The sequence below is a fragment of the Kogia breviceps genome, chromosome 12 (genome assembly GCF_026419965.1).
Source record: "Kogia breviceps isolate mKogBre1 chromosome 12, mKogBre1 haplotype 1, whole genome shotgun sequence".
Classification (NCBI taxonomy): domain Eukaryota; kingdom Metazoa; phylum Chordata; class Mammalia; order Artiodactyla; family Physeteridae; genus Kogia; species Kogia breviceps.
The window spans coordinates 23,244,632-23,261,617 of NC_081321.1; the positions used below are offsets into that span (position 1 = coordinate 23,244,632).

Here is a 16,986-nt window from a genome sequence, read left to right on the forward strand (position 1 = left end):
CTCAACCACTGCGCCACCAGGGAAGCCCCAGATTTATAGCTTTTGAAAAACATTTCTATATCTTCCTCCAGAAAGCATATGACATATTATACCTAAACAACAACGTGAAAATGTCTGTTACACTTACTAAGTATAATCATTCTTCAAATCTTTTTTGTCAGTTAAGTAGGTAAAAATTTTTTTCATTTCCGTTTTAAAGAGGCTAAGTATTTTTTCTCACATGTATTTATTTATCTATGAATTGCTCATTCAGATCACTTGCCCATTTTTATATTAAGGTCTATCTAGGAAAATAGTAATTCTAAATTGTGTTTTAAAATTAATTGATTAAACTCTTATTGTACTATTTAAAAATTGTTTTCTGTTAGGGATCCTCTTAATTCTAAAAGAATATAGCTGTGCTTTACAGTTGTTGAGTCAGGGTTTATTATCATAAGGTTGAGGATTCAAATCTGCTCCCGGTGACAAACCATTTCTAAGTTTAACTGTTCATACAAGGTATTTTCTGAAACAAACATTCTAACAAAAGCAGTTATAACACACATAGTTTCAAGTCAACAATTCTAGAACTATTAAGCTTTTCACTATTATAGGAAAACTGCCCTTTTTAAGTAAACAGATGGCCGGTCACTTCATTGTGACAAGAGACAAAATAAGGAGAGATTTAATTTAGATTGTATAGTAACTGATATGCAAATATTCATTAACCTTCCTTATCTATCAAAAGAGGTTAAGGGTTAATCCAAGTGCTTTTTGTTTTCAAAATCACTTGGGTCAATAGTTTGTAATTATTTTGGAAAATGAACAAAAGATTCAAAAGCCTTGGGAACTCTGGTTTTAACCTGAAATTTATTCAAGGCTGAATCAAAGATATTTGGGCCTGTAAATTAATTTTATTTTACAGATTTGGGCTTTTCTAATACTGATTTGTAAACATTCCCTATATTAATTACCTTAAGCCTTTTTCAGAGTTGTTAAAAATCTTCAGTTTGTTATTTGCTTTTTAATTTTGTTTCTGTTGAAGAAAAGTTTTTAGTTATAAAGGAGTTTATTGATAATTTCCTATTGTCTTCGATTGCTTTTACATGAGAAGATCCTTCTCCATCCATAATTAATTGTTTATTTTTTAAACTTTTAGTGGCTTAAGAAAAATGCTTAACTCTTTAATCAACTGTTCTATGAGGTGAGAGAATATAATTTATAGTTTCCTCCCTGATTTGTAATGCCAAATTTATCACATATAAATGCATTATAGTTTCTTGGGCCCCTTCTGGCCTATTTATTTCTAGTCATGTGTGTCTATTCTTGTACCAGTACTACCCTGTTTTAATTATCATTATTTTAAAGTATGTTTTAATACTGATAATTCACCTCATCATCTGGTCATTTTTTCCCAAAAAACATTTTCAGCTAGTTCTGTTTATTTTAAGGATAAACTTTAGAGTTATTATCAATTTCCTCCTCACTCTCCAAAAACAATTCCCATTGGGATTTTGCTAGATTTTGCTAGATTTGTAAATTAATTTGGGGTGAATTAATGTTAACTTTGTCTTCCAGTTTTAGAACATGGTCTTTTCTCTATTCAGATCTGTGTGTGTGTGTGTGTAAATTTCACATCTGCACAATAAAACTCACATTTCATTTTAAGGTTATTCCTAGTTACATGGTTTTTGCTGCTAATTATGACTGAAGTGATTTTTCCATTATATCTTTTAACTAATTTTTACTGGGATGGTTTTAAGGATACAATTATTGTTATCATTAATTTATATCTATTTTTTTCCTGATTTGACCTAGTTTTAAGATAGATAATACATTTTCAATATTAAACCATTCATGCATTCTTGGGACATAGCATAGTCAGTTATGTTAAAAATATTCATTCAATAACCTATTGACCTCAAAAATTGAGTTAACCCCTATAGGCTATGAGTCTTACATGCAAAAACTGAAATAGAGTCATAAAATTTTTGTGGAAGAAGATAGGAAATATTACATATGTTTTGTGAACTAATTCTAAGTAAACAACAAATCTTAAGTAAAGAACAACAGATATATAGTTCATTAATTCTATAAATTATAACTGATATAACTAATGTACTGTTTTCCATTTTTCTTTATTTCTTTGTTCTTCCAAACTGTGTTCTCCAACACCCCATTGATGGAGAGGCAAGAGGAAAAGAACAATCTAATCTTTTCTTCTAAGCACCACAATTTTAAGAATATGAATTAAAATGTATAATTCTAATTCAAACAGCAGAAACTTGGTTTCTTTTATATTGGTTAACATGCATTCTCTCATTTAATTCTCAAAGTAATCTCATGAAGCAGTACAAGTAACAGGTTTTCTGTAAGGCAAGAAGCATAGATCATTTCCAAGGATACTGGGCCTAGATGCTATATTCTCCCCACAAGAAACTAAGCCCTTATTGATGTTATGTTGACTCAGGAACCAGGAAAGCTCCATGTTTACTAACATTCCTTTAAGTAGAAACAAAAAGATTGTTAATACACCTGCTTCTGGGATGGTAATGAAAGCCCGAAGAATAAAAGGACAGTGGGTTAGCAATTGGCTATTTTATCAACTCTGGCAGGGCTCTACCTATGTGGAGAGTGACACTGGCATCTGGGTCCTTTCTAAAGAGTCAAAGGCCAGCAAAATGCCACACATCCTCTCCCTCTGGGAGTCACCTTGTTACCTTAGGCATCTGTATCTCTGACTTAAGCAAATTGGGAATTTTTAATGCCCATGTATCTGTGTGTGCTAGTGATGGTGGAGTGTCTCTTATTTTAAATCACACAAAAAGTTACAGGTAGATTATCTTCATGTCACAAATGAGGATAGTGATTCTTAGAAACCTTTGGAAACATTCCCAAAGTCACTGAATTACTATGTGGTAGAACTGTGATCTACTGGACCCAGGACCGCCAGATTCCAGAACCCTAGGCTGCTATATTCCGGTATATTGGGTAACATCAGTCAGCCAGCCCCAACCCTGTTTCCATTTCCCTTTTCTCTAGTCATCTCCCAGTCAGGTATGGCCATGTGACAAATCTGGCCAAAGTGACTTAAATTTGCTACAGGATTCCTGGAAACGTATTTGCTTTCTCCTTGGTGATAATCCTTCCCTGTGCCCCTTCTTCCTTTTTCCTCCAGTGTAATGGGGACAACTGAGATAGTCACTATGGAACCACTAGGAAAAGGCCAAGAGAATTGCAGTAATGCCAGTCTTCACAGAGTTGAACTGTTGAGCTGGTGGTGCATCTGCATCCCTCTGGATTTCTCTTTCTTTCAGAATAATAAATTTAAGTCACTGTAATCAGGTTTTCGGTTACTATCTAATTGACAAACCCATTTAATGCCTTTGCTATGAACATTATTTTGCCTGATTAATATTATATTCTCAATTTTCTTGCGTTACATTTGTCTAAGACTGTTTATCCTTTATTTTTAGTATTTCTGGGCAAGTGTAATCTAGGTATGACCCAAGTAAACAGCATATAGTTGGGTTTCCTTTTTAACTTAATCAGAGAGTGTTACATTAATTTCAATTACAATAAAAAATAGTAACAGTAAGCCTATTTCAATATCACATAAGAAGAGACTAATTTATGTCATCTGTAATTCACACACTGAATATAAACCGCTCTAAGAATATTTTGTAACAGAAAATCAATAGCATAGTTCTTCACACGAAATTAGTTACCTATTAATTTTTTGCCTGATCCAAATCCTTCATAAACCCACAGGTGACCCTGACAGCCCAAGGGCATTGGCTGCATCTGGAAGTTGACAATATCAAGGCGAATGATGTGATTTGAAGGGGCTAATAATCTCCAGTGGCAGCTGTAGCACAGATGAAAGAAAGTCAGAAATGATTTCTAAATAGCATATGTTGTTGTTTGCTTTGTTCATAGTTCAATGCATCACTCAGTGAGTCACTGTTATTGACTCTACCTGCTTCTTCTGTGCTTAAGGTGAAAGAAAGATTTAAACTATAACAATTTAAAATATTTTCTAATACTGAATTTGTCAAAAGTTCACCCATTATGGTGAATGGTTGGTCAATCACTTGTATTTTATAAATTCTGATTGGCAGCCTATAAGAGTTAAAGAAGTATTCTTGTCCCAAACTTCCCCAAATCACATAAATTTACTTAGGATTGATACTACATGAATCTTCAATTTTTTTGTTTCTCATTTTAAATTTATTCTAATGTTTAATTCAGGGAAGGTTCTCTTTCCACTGTGGCATTTAAGAACCATTTACTGAGTACCTACTATGTGCAAGAAGCTTTTATGTATATTATTTCAATCTCCAAAACTCTTTGATAGAGATTTGACTTTCCACTTTACCTAATAAATAGTCTCTTTTGTTAGGAAAGTACAATTTATCAACAGTATTTATTAATGTAATCTTACATTCAGTTTTCATATATTGAAGGCCTCAAATCAGGGATTATCTCAAAGTCTATTCTTTAAGGAGAGGAAGTAGAAAATAATGTCTTAAGCAAATAACAAATGTCCCTGCTTGTCAAGGGATCATCCATGAACTTCTTCCATTGTAGTAAACATTCTTTCCTTACCTCATAGTCGTTCTGTGAAAATATCTTGGGATTTGTATGATTCCTGTTGGTTTGGTAAGAATAACTTCGTCACAAGTGGTCACATGCTCTTGGTTTGAGCTCTGAAGAAATTTGGTAGTTTTACTGCCCTTTGGACCTAGAAATAAAGAAGAAAAGGGATTGAGGTAAAATTAATTTTAAAGAGGCTTGTTATATGCCTTTTCAGATCAGAGCTATCAGCTTTCCTCCCTAATTGTTTTAGAAAAAAGTTAACAGGAGGTGGTTAGTTTCACTAAAAATTTTCTATCTGCAACATTCAAAAGATACAGAAAACCAGCACCTCTCTTAAATTATCTTTGGCACAGACTAGGGTCTATGGAAGATAAAGTGTGATAACTATAGAAAATGCAGGTTCCCTGCACAATTCCATCTAAAAGCAATATTCATTTTGAAAAAAAATTTTATTGAAGTATAATTGATTTACAATGTTGTGTTAATTTCTGGTGTACAGCAAAGTGATTCAGTTTTACATATACACACACACATATATATATACACACACGTATATTTTTTCATATTCTTTTCATTATGTTTTATTACAGAACATTGAATATAGTTCCCTCTGCTATACAGTTCCCTGTTGTTTATCTGTTTTATATATAGTAGTTTGTATCTGCTAATCCCAAACTCCTAATTTATCCCTCCCTGACCCCCTCTCCCCTTTGGTAACCACAAGTTTGTTTTCAATGTCTGTGAGTCTGTATCAGTTTTGTAAATAAGTTCATTTGTATCATGTTTTAGATTCCACATATAAGTGATATCGTTTGATATTTGTTAAAAGCAATATTCATAACATAGTTCTTTAGGAAAAAACTTTCATGTGATATACATGCTTTTCTTTATTACTCACTTAACTTTTTTGCAAATGTATCTCTGCAATGCTTTTCAGTGCCAAAGAGAGAACCTAGTTCTTGGTTACCTATGTTCATCAAGAGTCAGAAACCTCACTAATTATATGTTTGAAAAAGCAGTCTGAAAACTCCGAATTGCATGAGTTTACATTTATAATGCTAGCGTCTACTATTTGTTTAGTTTGTTTTCACAACTCATTCTAACCTTTTATTATTATAATATCACTATAAAGAAAACTCTAATACAGAGATAATAAATTGTCCAGAGCTAATCAGCCAGCTAAGATTTAGAACTCAAATCTTTCAATCCACAAGAATTATGGCTACAGAAAAGGATCAGTGTGGTGTAAAATCACAATCACAATAAAAAATGCTATCTTGCAATCAATATATCTTAGCCATGTCCAGAAATCACAATTCTGAATGATTTACAAGTCAATCAGCTTATTTACTGAGTAGTTTTTCCTCTTGGACCAGACCAATCTCAGATCACTTAAATAGATTTTCCCTTCAAACATAAACTCGTTCCCCACAGAAACATAATTTTTCTTACAAAACGATGTATAAGTTTTGAAATATTCCTAACAAGAAAAACATTGATTTTTAACTTTATAAGTTTACTAAATGACAAAACATACCTTGGACTCTAAAGACAATATAATTTATACCAAAAGCACCTTGCACACGGGAATGAAATGTCACCCTCACCAGTGGTCCAGAGCTCATGAAAATCATTGGGTAAAGCCTTCTCCCACATAATTCACCTAGGTTAAAAAAAAAACAAATTTGATAAAAAACAAGAACATTTGCTTTTTTAACAGTCCTCTAATTTAGGTGTAGCAATTACTTAAACTCCACTCTGCCAAATGAGGAGCAGGGTTCCAGAACTCAAATGACTCACCCAAAGTCACAGACTGATGGTGGGGAGTCAGGATTGGAAGCCACGTTCAAAAATTCAATACCTATTACAGTCGACTATGTCACACTGCTCCCTTGAAGAACAATAGGTAGCAAATTATTTTATCTTCAAAATAAGGCTGATGTGCCATTTTTCTCCTAGAAAAGTAACCTATTTATTTAAAATATATCACTGTGAAAATCCATGATGGAAAACTTTTTCTACCTGAAAATTTATTCTCTCCCTATATCCAATCTTCTTTTGATCACTTTACTTTAAGAACCTAAGTCAAAGACAGAACATAAAATTATAACCATAATTCTAAAATGATTCAGAGAGCTGATTAAAAAGGTATAGGAAGAACCCTTGATTTTCTTAGAATCAAAGTCACCTACTATTAAGAATAATTCAGTATCATTCTGTAACATTTATTTAAATGTCACCTGCTCAGAAAGACTTTTGCCAGTTATACTGCATACAACTCTATGGCACCTGCATCCCAGATGCTTCTTCTCTCCCTTCCCACCTCATTTTCCCCCAGCTCTTCTGTCTAACACATTATATATTTTATTGTCCTATGTCCTCCTCCAACTAGAATATAAGGTTGGTAAGGGCGGGGATATTTTTTGTCCATTTTGTTCACTACTGGATGCCCACAACCGAGAAGGGTCAGTCCCTGGCCCACAGTAGGTGTTCCACATATATTTGTAGGGAGGAAAGAAGGGAGAAGATTATATAGAAGAAGAAAAAAACATTAGTTGGCATAACATCTTAGGGTAAATGATGTTGAAATACTATTTGAAGAATGAGCAAATATTTATTTATAGCAAGAAGAGATGAACACAGCTCCTGAATGGTTTCTGGCTCTCACAGGGAAAAACATAGCATTTTACAGTGTACTAGAATACTACCTGACTTGAGTAACAGGTAATATTTCTATCATAGTCCTACGGTTCCACTAGCTATCATCTGAAGGAGAGAACAATTCCACAAGTTTCAAGCTGACAATTTCAAATCAAAGAAATGCTATGTTGAAAAATTATAGGGGTTCCCCAGGTAATCCACAACAAAGTCAAACATGGTTTTCAGTAGGAAAATGATAAAGGCAAGTTTTCCCAGAAATCATTTACTTCTATGTGAGAATCTGGTATGTGATAAAGATAGCTATAAATTAGAGAGAAAATAATTTTTTTTAAAAAGAAAGCAGTCATAAGGCCATTTTACCATATAAGAAAATATATTTCAGCAGGATTAAGCTTTTTTTAATTAAAAAATTTCTGACATCGGATTGAGAAATTAATTTTTAAAAATAAAAGCAAAGATAAATCAAAGATCAAAGATATATATGAATGTGTTTAAACCAATAAATTTAAAAATATTTACATCAACATATAAATACACAAAATTTAAAGGGAAACGACAATCTTATGAATAAGTACTTGTAACTTATGACAAAGGAAAAAGTATTATATATATATAATACATACATATATATAGTTCTTATAAACCAATAATAAGATCAATACTCAAATTTAAAAATAGATGGTAATGACAACAAATTTAAAAATACAAATAGCTAACCAACACATGAAAAAAATTTATCCCCATTAATGATTTTAAAAAGTACAAATGCTTATTAAATTGATAATATCAGGTTATGGGCATGGTGAAAGAGGCGTTTATGTATTGCTAATGGCAATGAAAAATGATTTAGTCTTTCTTTTTTTTAAAACAAGTATTTAATATATTTATTTATTTATTTTAAAATTTTATTTATTTTTGGCTGCATTGGGTCTTCGTTGCTGCACGTGAGCTTTTTCTAGTTGTAGCAAGCAGGGGCTACTCTTCATTGTGGTGCGCAGGTTTCTCATTGCAGTGGCTTCTCTTGTTGTGGAGCATGGGCCCTAGGTGCATGGGCTTCAGGAGTTGCAGCATGTGGGCTCAGTAGTCGTGGCTTGTGGGCTCTAGAGCGCAGGCTCAATAGTTGTGGTGCACAGGCTTAGTTACTCCGTGGCATGTGGGATCTTCCCAGACCAGGGCTCGAACCTGTTGTCGCCTGCATTGGCAGGCGGATTCTTAACCACTGTGCCACCAGGGAAGTCCCTGATTTAGTCTTTCTGAAGAATAATTTAGCAGTATGCATTCATGCAAAGAAAAATGTTCTGAGTCTCTATTATCCCAATTTGGGGAGACACAGTAGGGAAAAATAAATAGCCAGATCCCTGTTCTCATGATGCTTTCATGTGAGTCAGATAAGTGAAGAAGATGATTTCAAATAGAAACCACTGTTACAAATGAAATAACCAATAGAATATGATAGAAATCGACTGTGGGAGGTGAAGGATTATACTACTTAAGACTAAGAAGGCCTCTTTAAGAAGGTGACCTTTCAATCAGTCACTCATTTATTAAATGCCTTCATTTTGTCCAGCACCATTCTAAGCACTGGGAATTCCTGAAGTGAAGAGATGAGTTTCAGTCCTTGAGAAGCTCATATCAATAGGGAAGACACTGACATGAAAACATGAAACAACCTCATAGGTTAGAAGACAATAATGCCAAGAGAAGGGCCACTAAGAAGTACAGAGGTGGGAGTGATGAAATTCACATCAATCAGGTAAGCCTCATTAAGAAGGCACATTCTATGTGGAGAAAGGGAACCCCTGAACACTGTTGGTGGGAATGTAAATTGGTGCAGCCACTGTGGAAAACAGTATGACAGTTTCTCAAAAAGCTAAAAATTAAAAAAAAAATTTTTTTTAAAAAGCTAAAAATAGGGCTTCCCTGGTGGCGCAGTGGTTGAGAGTCCGCCTGCCGATGCAGGGGACACGGGTTCGTGCCCCGGTCCGGGAAGATCCCACATGCCGCGGAGCTGCTTGGCCCATGAGCCATGGCCACTGAGCCAGCGCATCCGGAGACTGCGCTCCACAACGGGAGAGGCCGCAACAGTGAGAGGCCAGCGTACAAAAAAAAAAGCTAAAAATAGACCTACGATATGACCCAGTAATTCCACTCCTGAGTATATATCCAAAAAAATCAAAAACACCAGTTCAAAAAGATACATGTACCCCCAAAGTTCATAACAGCATTATTACACTTGCCAAGATATGGAAGCAACCTAAGTATGAATGGATAAAGAAGATGTGATATATATACACGATAGTATACTACTCAGCCATAAAAATGAACAGAATATTGCCATTTGCGGCAACATGGATGGACTTGTAGGGCATTATGCTAAGTGAAATAAGTCAGACAGAGAAAAACAAACACTGTATGATATCACGTACATGTGGAATCTAAAAAATACAACTAGTGGGGGCGTGGAGTCAAGATCGCAGCATGGGAGGACATTGAGTTTGCGTCTCCCCAAAACTAGGGCACCTGCTGGACACTGGTGGGGGACCTGACACCCAAGGAGATGGGAGAAACCCTCAAGCAACCACGTAGGACGCGAGGGGAGTGAGAGGGGAGGAGAGGTGGAGACTAGACAGGACCGGTGCCCCTGAGGGGTGGTTGAGAGAGGGGAGGGGTTCCCTTACCTGGAGAGACCCTCAGGGACTCGGAGGATCATGGGGTAGTGTGCCTAGCATTCCTCCTGCCCAACTGGGCCCCAGGAAGCTGGCTGGGCTCCCAGACTGAGTCCGCTGCCCTCTGAGGCCCCCTCCAGGCTGTGTGGGACCTAGGGGCATAGGAGGGAGGTGGGGGGAGAAGAGGAGAGGCAGATGGGGAGGGGCCCTCCAGGATCAGAGGACCAGGGGAGGTGCAGAGGGTGTTTCCCCCCACCCACTCAGGCTCTGGAAAGCCTGCTGGGCTCCCAGGCTGGGTCCTCTGCCCTCCAAGGCCTGCTCCGGCCACGGGGGACCTAGGAGCTTAGGAGGGAGGGAGGAGGGGGGAAGAGGAGGAGAGGCGGACGTGGGGAGCCTCCCGGACCAGGGGGTCAAGGGGAACACACCTAGTGTTTCCCCTGCCCACTTGGGCCCAGGGAGCCTGCTGGGGTCCCAGACCTGGTCCTCCACCCTCCAAGGCCAGAGGCACTCCTGGACCCATTCTGCTGCCTCAGCACCACCCCCACCCAGGGTCTTTACCAGTGCTGTGGGTCCTAAGCATAGGCCCCACCCACCACCTAAACCCCACCCCTGCCTAAGCCGAGCCCCCCACAGCCAAGGCCTTTTCCAGCTTTTTATCCTCCTCTTTTTTGCTATTGTGCTTCTGTTTTACCTCCCACTTGTTGTTTCATCTGTATTTTTATTTTTAAATTTTTTCTAACGTATCTGTTAGTTTTCTAATCTTATTTTATACTCTTTGTTCTGCTCCTTTTTTTTCTTCTTTTTCCTTTTTTTTTGCCACTCCACTTGGCTTGCAGGATCTTGGTTCACGAGTGGGGGGTTGGGCCTGAGCTCCTGTGGTGGGAGCTCTGAATCTGAACCACTGGACTAACAGAGAACCTCAGACCCCAGGGAATATTCATCAGAGTGAGGTCCCCCAGAGGTCCTCATCTCAGCACCAAGACCCAGCTCTATCCAACAGCCTACGAACTCCAGTGCAGGAAGCCTCAGGCCAAACAACCAGTAAGACAGGAACAAAATCTCACCCATCAAAAAAAAAAAAAAAAAAAAGACAACAAAAAACTATGTCACAGATGAAGGAGCAAGGTAAAAACCTACAAGACCAAATAAATGAAGAGGAAATAGGCAAGCTACCTGAAAAAGAATTCAGAGTAATGATAGTAAAGATGATCCAGAGTCTTGGAAATAGAATGGAGGCACAGATCGACAAAATACAAAAAATGTTTAACAAAGATCTATAAGAACTAAAGAACAAACAAACAGTGATGAACAACACAATGACAGAAATGAAAAATACACTAGAAGGAATCAATAACAGAATAACTGAGGCAGAAGAACGAATAAGCAAGCTGGAAGACAGAATGGTGGAAATAACTGCCAAGGAGCAGAATAAAGAAAAAAGAATGAAAAGAATTGAAGACAATCTCAGAGACCTCTGGGACAACATTAAATGCACCAACATTAGAATTCTAGGGGTCAAAGAAAAAGAAAGAGTCTGAGAAAATATTCAAAGAGATTATAGTGGAAAACTTCCCTAACATGGGAAGTGAAATAGTCACCCAAGTACAGGAAGCACAGAGAGTCCCATACAGGATAAACCCTAGGAGAAACACACCAAGACACATATTAATCAAACCAACAAAAACTAAATTCAAAGAAAAAATATTAAAAGCAGCAAGGGAAAGCAAATAATAACATATAAGGGAATCCCCATAAGGTTATCAGCTGATTTTTCAGCAGAAACTCTGCAGGTCAGAAGGTAGTGGCAGGATAAAGTGATGAAAGAGAAAACCCTATAACCAAGATTACTCTACCCAGCAAGGATTGCATTGAGATTCAATGGAGAAATCAAAAGCTTTACAGACAAGCAAAAGCTAAGAGAATTCAGTACCACCCAACCAGCTGTACAACAAATGCTAAAGGAACTTCTCTAGGTGGGAAACACAAGAGAAGAAAAAGACCCACAAAAACAAAACAATTAAGAAAATGGTAATAGGAACATACATATTGATAATAACCTTGAATGTAAATGGATTAAATGGTCGAACCAAAAGACACAGACTGCTGAATGGATACAAAAACAAGACCCACATATATGCTCTCTACAAGAGACCCACTTCAGACCTAGGGACACATACAGACTGAAAGTGAGGGGATGGAAAAAGATATTCCATGCAAATGGAAATCAAAAGAAAGCTGGAGTAGCAATACTCATATCAGATAAAAATAGACTTTAAAATAAAGACTGTTACAAGAGATAAGGAAGGACAATACGTAATGATCAAGGAATCAATCAAAGAAGATATAAATATTTAATAAATAGTATAAATATTTATGCACCCAACATAGGAGCACCTCAATACATAAGGCAAATGCTAACAACCATAAAAGGGGACATCGTCAGTAGCACAATAATAGTAAGGGACTTTAACACCCCACTTACACCAATGGACAGATCATCCAAACAGAAAATAAATAAGGAAACGCAAGCTTTAAATGACACAATAGACCAGATAGATTTAATTGATATTTATATCACATTCCACCTGAAAGTGGCAGAATACACTTTCTTCTCAAGTGCACATGGAACATTCTCCAGGATAGGTCACACCTTAGGTCACAAATCAAGCCTCAGAAAATTTAGGAAAAGTGAAATTGTATCAAGCATCTTTTCTGACCACAACGCTATGAAATTAGAAATCAATTACAGGAAAAAGACTGTGAAACACACAAATACATGGAAGCTAAACAGTACACTACTAAATAACCAAGAGAGATCACTGAAGAAACCAAAGAAGAAATTAAAAAATACATAGAAACAAATAACAACAAAAACACGAAGACCCAAAACCTATGGGATGCAGCAAAGCAGTTCTAAGAGGGAAGTTTATAGCAATTCAGTCTCACCTCAAGAAATAAGAAAAATCCCAAACAATCTAACCTTACACCTAAAGCAACTAGATAAAGAAGAACAAAGAGAACCCAAAGTCAGTACAAGGAAAGAAATCATAAAGATCACAGTGGAAATAAATGAAATAGAAACAAAGAAAACAATAGCAAAGATCAATAAAACTAAAAGTTGTTTCTTTTTATTTTTATTTATTTATTTTTTTTTCTTTTTGCGGTATGCGGGCCTCTCACTGTTGTGGCCTCTCCTGTTGCGGAGCACAGGCTCCGGACGCACAGGCCCAGCGGCCATGGCTCACGGGCTCAGTCGCTCCGCGGCATGTGGGATCTTCCCGGACCAGGGCACGAACCCGTGTCTCCTGCATCGGCAGGCGGATTCTCAACCACTGTGCCACCAGGGAAGCCCAGTTGTTTCTTTTTAAAAAAATTTTATTTATATTTTTGGCTGCGTTGGGTCTTCGTTACTGAGTGTGGGCTTTCTCTACTTGCAGTAAACGGGGCTACTCTTTCTTGCAGCACACAGGCCTCTCATTGAGGTGGCTTCTCTTGTTGCAGAGCACAGGCTCTAGGCACATGGGCTTCAGTAGTTGTGGCTCATGGGTTATAGAGTGCAGGCTCAGTAGTTGTGGCACATGGGCTTAGTTGCTCCACGGCACGTGGGATCTTCCTGGAGCAGGGATCAAACCCGTGTCCCCTGCCTTGGCAGGCAGATTTTTAACAACTGTGCCACCAGGGAAGTCCCAAAAGTTGGTTCTTTGAGAAGATAAACAAAATTGATAAACATTTAGCCAGACTGATAAAGAAAAAAGGGAGAGGACACAAATCAATAAAATTTAAAATGAAAAAGGAGAAATCACAACTGACACCGCAGAAATACAAAGGATTACAAGAGACTACTACAAACAACTATATGCCAATAAAATGGACAGCCATGAAGAAGTGGACAAATTCTTGGAAAGGTACAATTTTCCAAGACTGAACCAGGAAGAATTAGAAAATATAAACAGACCTATCACAAGTAATGAAATTGAAACTGTAATTAAAAATCTTCCAACAAACAAAAGTCCAGGACCAGATGGCTTCACAGGCAAATTCTATCAAAAATTTAGAGAAGAGCTAACACCTATCCTTCTCAAATTCTTCCAAAAAATTGCAGACGGAGGAACATTCCCAAATTCATTCTACGAGGCCACCATCACCCTGATAACAAAACCAGACATCAAAATAAAAGATATCAAAATAAAAGAAAACTACAGACCAATATCACTGATGAACATAGATGCACAAGTCCTCAACAAAATACTAGCAAACAGGGCTTCCCTGGTGGCGCAGTGGTTGAGAATCCGCCTGCCGATGCAGGGGACATGGGTTCGTGCCATGGTCTGGGAAGATCCCACATGCCTTGAAGCGGCTAGGTCCGTGAGCCATGGCTGCTGAGCCTGCATGTCCGGAGCCTGTGCTCCACAACAGGAGAGGCCACAACAGTGAGAGGCCAGCGTACCACAAAAAAAAAGAATACTAGCAAACAGAATCCAACAACACATTAAAAGGATCATACACCATGAACAAGTGGGATTTATGCCAGGAATGCAAAGATTCTTCAATATATGCAAATTAATCAATGTGACACACCATGTTAACAAATTGAAGGGGAAAAACCATATGATCATCTCAATAGATGCAGAAAAAGCTTTTGACAAAATTCAACACTCATTTATGATAAAAACTCTCCCGAAAATGGGCATAGAGGGAAACTACCTCAACATAATATAGACCATATATGACAAACTCACAGCAAACATCATTCTCAATGGTGAAAAACTGAAGGCATTTCCTCTAAGATCAGGAACAAGACAAGGATGTCCACTCTTGCCACTCTTATTCAACAGGTTTTTGGAAGTCCTAGCCATGGCAATCAGAGAAGAAATAAAAGGAATACAAATTGGAAAAGAAGAAGTAAAACTGTCACTGTTTGCAGATGACATGATACTATACATAGAAAATCCTAAAGATGCCACCAGAAAACTACTAGAACTAATCAATGAATTTGGTAAGGTTGCAGGATACAAAATTAATGCACAGAAATCTCTTGCATTCCTATACACTAACAATGAAAAACCAGAAAGAGAAATTAAGGAAACAATCCCATTTATCATCGCAACAAAATGAATAAAATACCTAGGAATAAACCTACCTAAGGAGGTGAATGACTTGTACTCAGAAAACTGTACAACACTGATGAAAGAAATCAAAGATGACATAAACAGATGGAAAAATATATTATGCTCCTGGACTGGAAGAATCAACATTGTAAAAATGTCTATACTACCCAAAGCAGTCTACAGAGTCAATGCAATCCCTATCAAACTACCAATGGCATTCTTTACAGAATTAAAACAAAAAAATGTTACAATTTGTATAGAAACACAAAAGACCCTGAAGAGCCAAAGCAATCTTGAGAAGGAAAAACAGAGCTGGAGGAATCAGGCTCCCAGACTTCAGATTATACTACAAAGCTACAATAATCAAGACAGTATGATACTGGCACAAAAACAGAAATATAGATCAATGGTACAGGATAGATAGCTCAGAGATAAACCCATGCATATATGGTCACCTAATTTATTTCAAGGGAGGCAAGAACATACAATGGAGAAAAGACAGCCTCTTCAATAAGTGGTGCTGGGAAAACTGGACAGCTACATGTAAAAGAATAAAATTAGAACATTCCCTAACACCATACACAAAAATAAACTCAAAATGGATTAAAGAACTAAATGTAAGACCGAATACTATAAAACTCTTAGAGGAAAATATAGGAAAAACACACTTTGACATAAACCACAGCAAGATCTTTTTTAACCCACCTCCTAGAGTAATGAAAATAAAAACAAAAATAAATAAATGGGACCTAATGAAACTTAAAAGCTTTTGCACAGCAAAGGAAACCATAAAAAGATGAAAAGACAACCCTCAGAATGGGAGAAAATATTTGCAAACAAAGCAACAGACAAAGGATTAATCTCCAAAATATTCTAACAGCTCATGGAGTGCAATATCAAAAAAACAAAAAACCCAATTGAAAAAATGGGCAGAAGACCTAAATAGACATTTCACCAAAGAAGACGTACAGATGGCCAAGAGGCACATGAACAGATGCTCAACATCACTAATTATTAGAGAAATGAAAATCAAAACTACAATGAGGTATCACCTCACATCGGTCAGAATGGCCATCATCAAAAAAATCTACAAACAATAAATCCTGGAGAGGGTGTGGAGAAAAGGGAACCTTTTTGCACTGTTGGTGGGAATGTAAATTGATATATCCACTGTGGAGAACAGTATGGAGTTTCCTTGAAAAACTAAAAACAGAACTACCATATGACCCAGCAATCCCACTATTGGGCATATACCCTGAGAAAACCATACTTCAAAAGGACACATGTACCCCAGTATTCACTGCAGCACTATTTACAATAGCCAGGACATGGAAACAACCTAATGTCCAATGACAGATGAATGGATAAAGATGTAGTGCATATATACAATGGAATATTACTCAGCCACAAAAAGGAACAAAACTGGGTCATTTGTAGAGATGTGGATGGACCTAGAGTCTGTCCTACAGAGTGAAGTAAGCCAGAATGAGAAAAACAAATATCGTATATTAATTCACATATGTTGAACCTAGATCAATGGTACAGATGAACCTATTTGCAGGGCAGGAATAGAGACGTAGACTTAGAGAAGAGACATGTGGACACAGGCGGGGAAGGGGAGGGTGGGACGAATTGGGAGATTAAGTTTGACATAAATACACTGCGATGTGTAAAATAGATAGCTAGTGGGAACCTCCTGTATAGCACAGGGAGCTCAGCTTGTGCTCTGTGATGACCTAGATGGCTGGGATGTGGGGGGAAGGGAGCTCCAAGAGGGAGGGGATATGGGTACACATACAGCTGATTCACTTCATTGTACCACAGAAACTAACACAGAATTGTAAAGCAGTTATACTCCAATGGAAAAAAAAAAAAAAAAAGAACTAGTGACTATAACAAAAAGAAGCTGACTCAGATATAGAGAACAAATTAGTGGTTACCAGTGGGGAGGGTGTCAATATAGAGATGGGGGA

At 37.2% G+C, this 16,986-nt stretch overlaps 1 protein-coding gene across 1 annotated transcript in view; it reads right to left on the reverse strand.

Annotated features, from left to right (window-relative positions):
* The window catches only part of OVCH1 (ovochymase 1), a 67,037-nt gene that overhangs the window by 3,913 nt on the left and 46,138 nt on the right, over window positions 1-16,986 (reverse strand). The window contains 3 exon segments of the mRNA XM_059081585.2: window positions 3,708-3,847; window positions 4,588-4,723; window positions 6,116-6,241. Coding sequence (XP_058937568.2) covers window positions 3,708-3,847; window positions 4,588-4,723; window positions 6,116-6,241 — 402 coding nt within the window.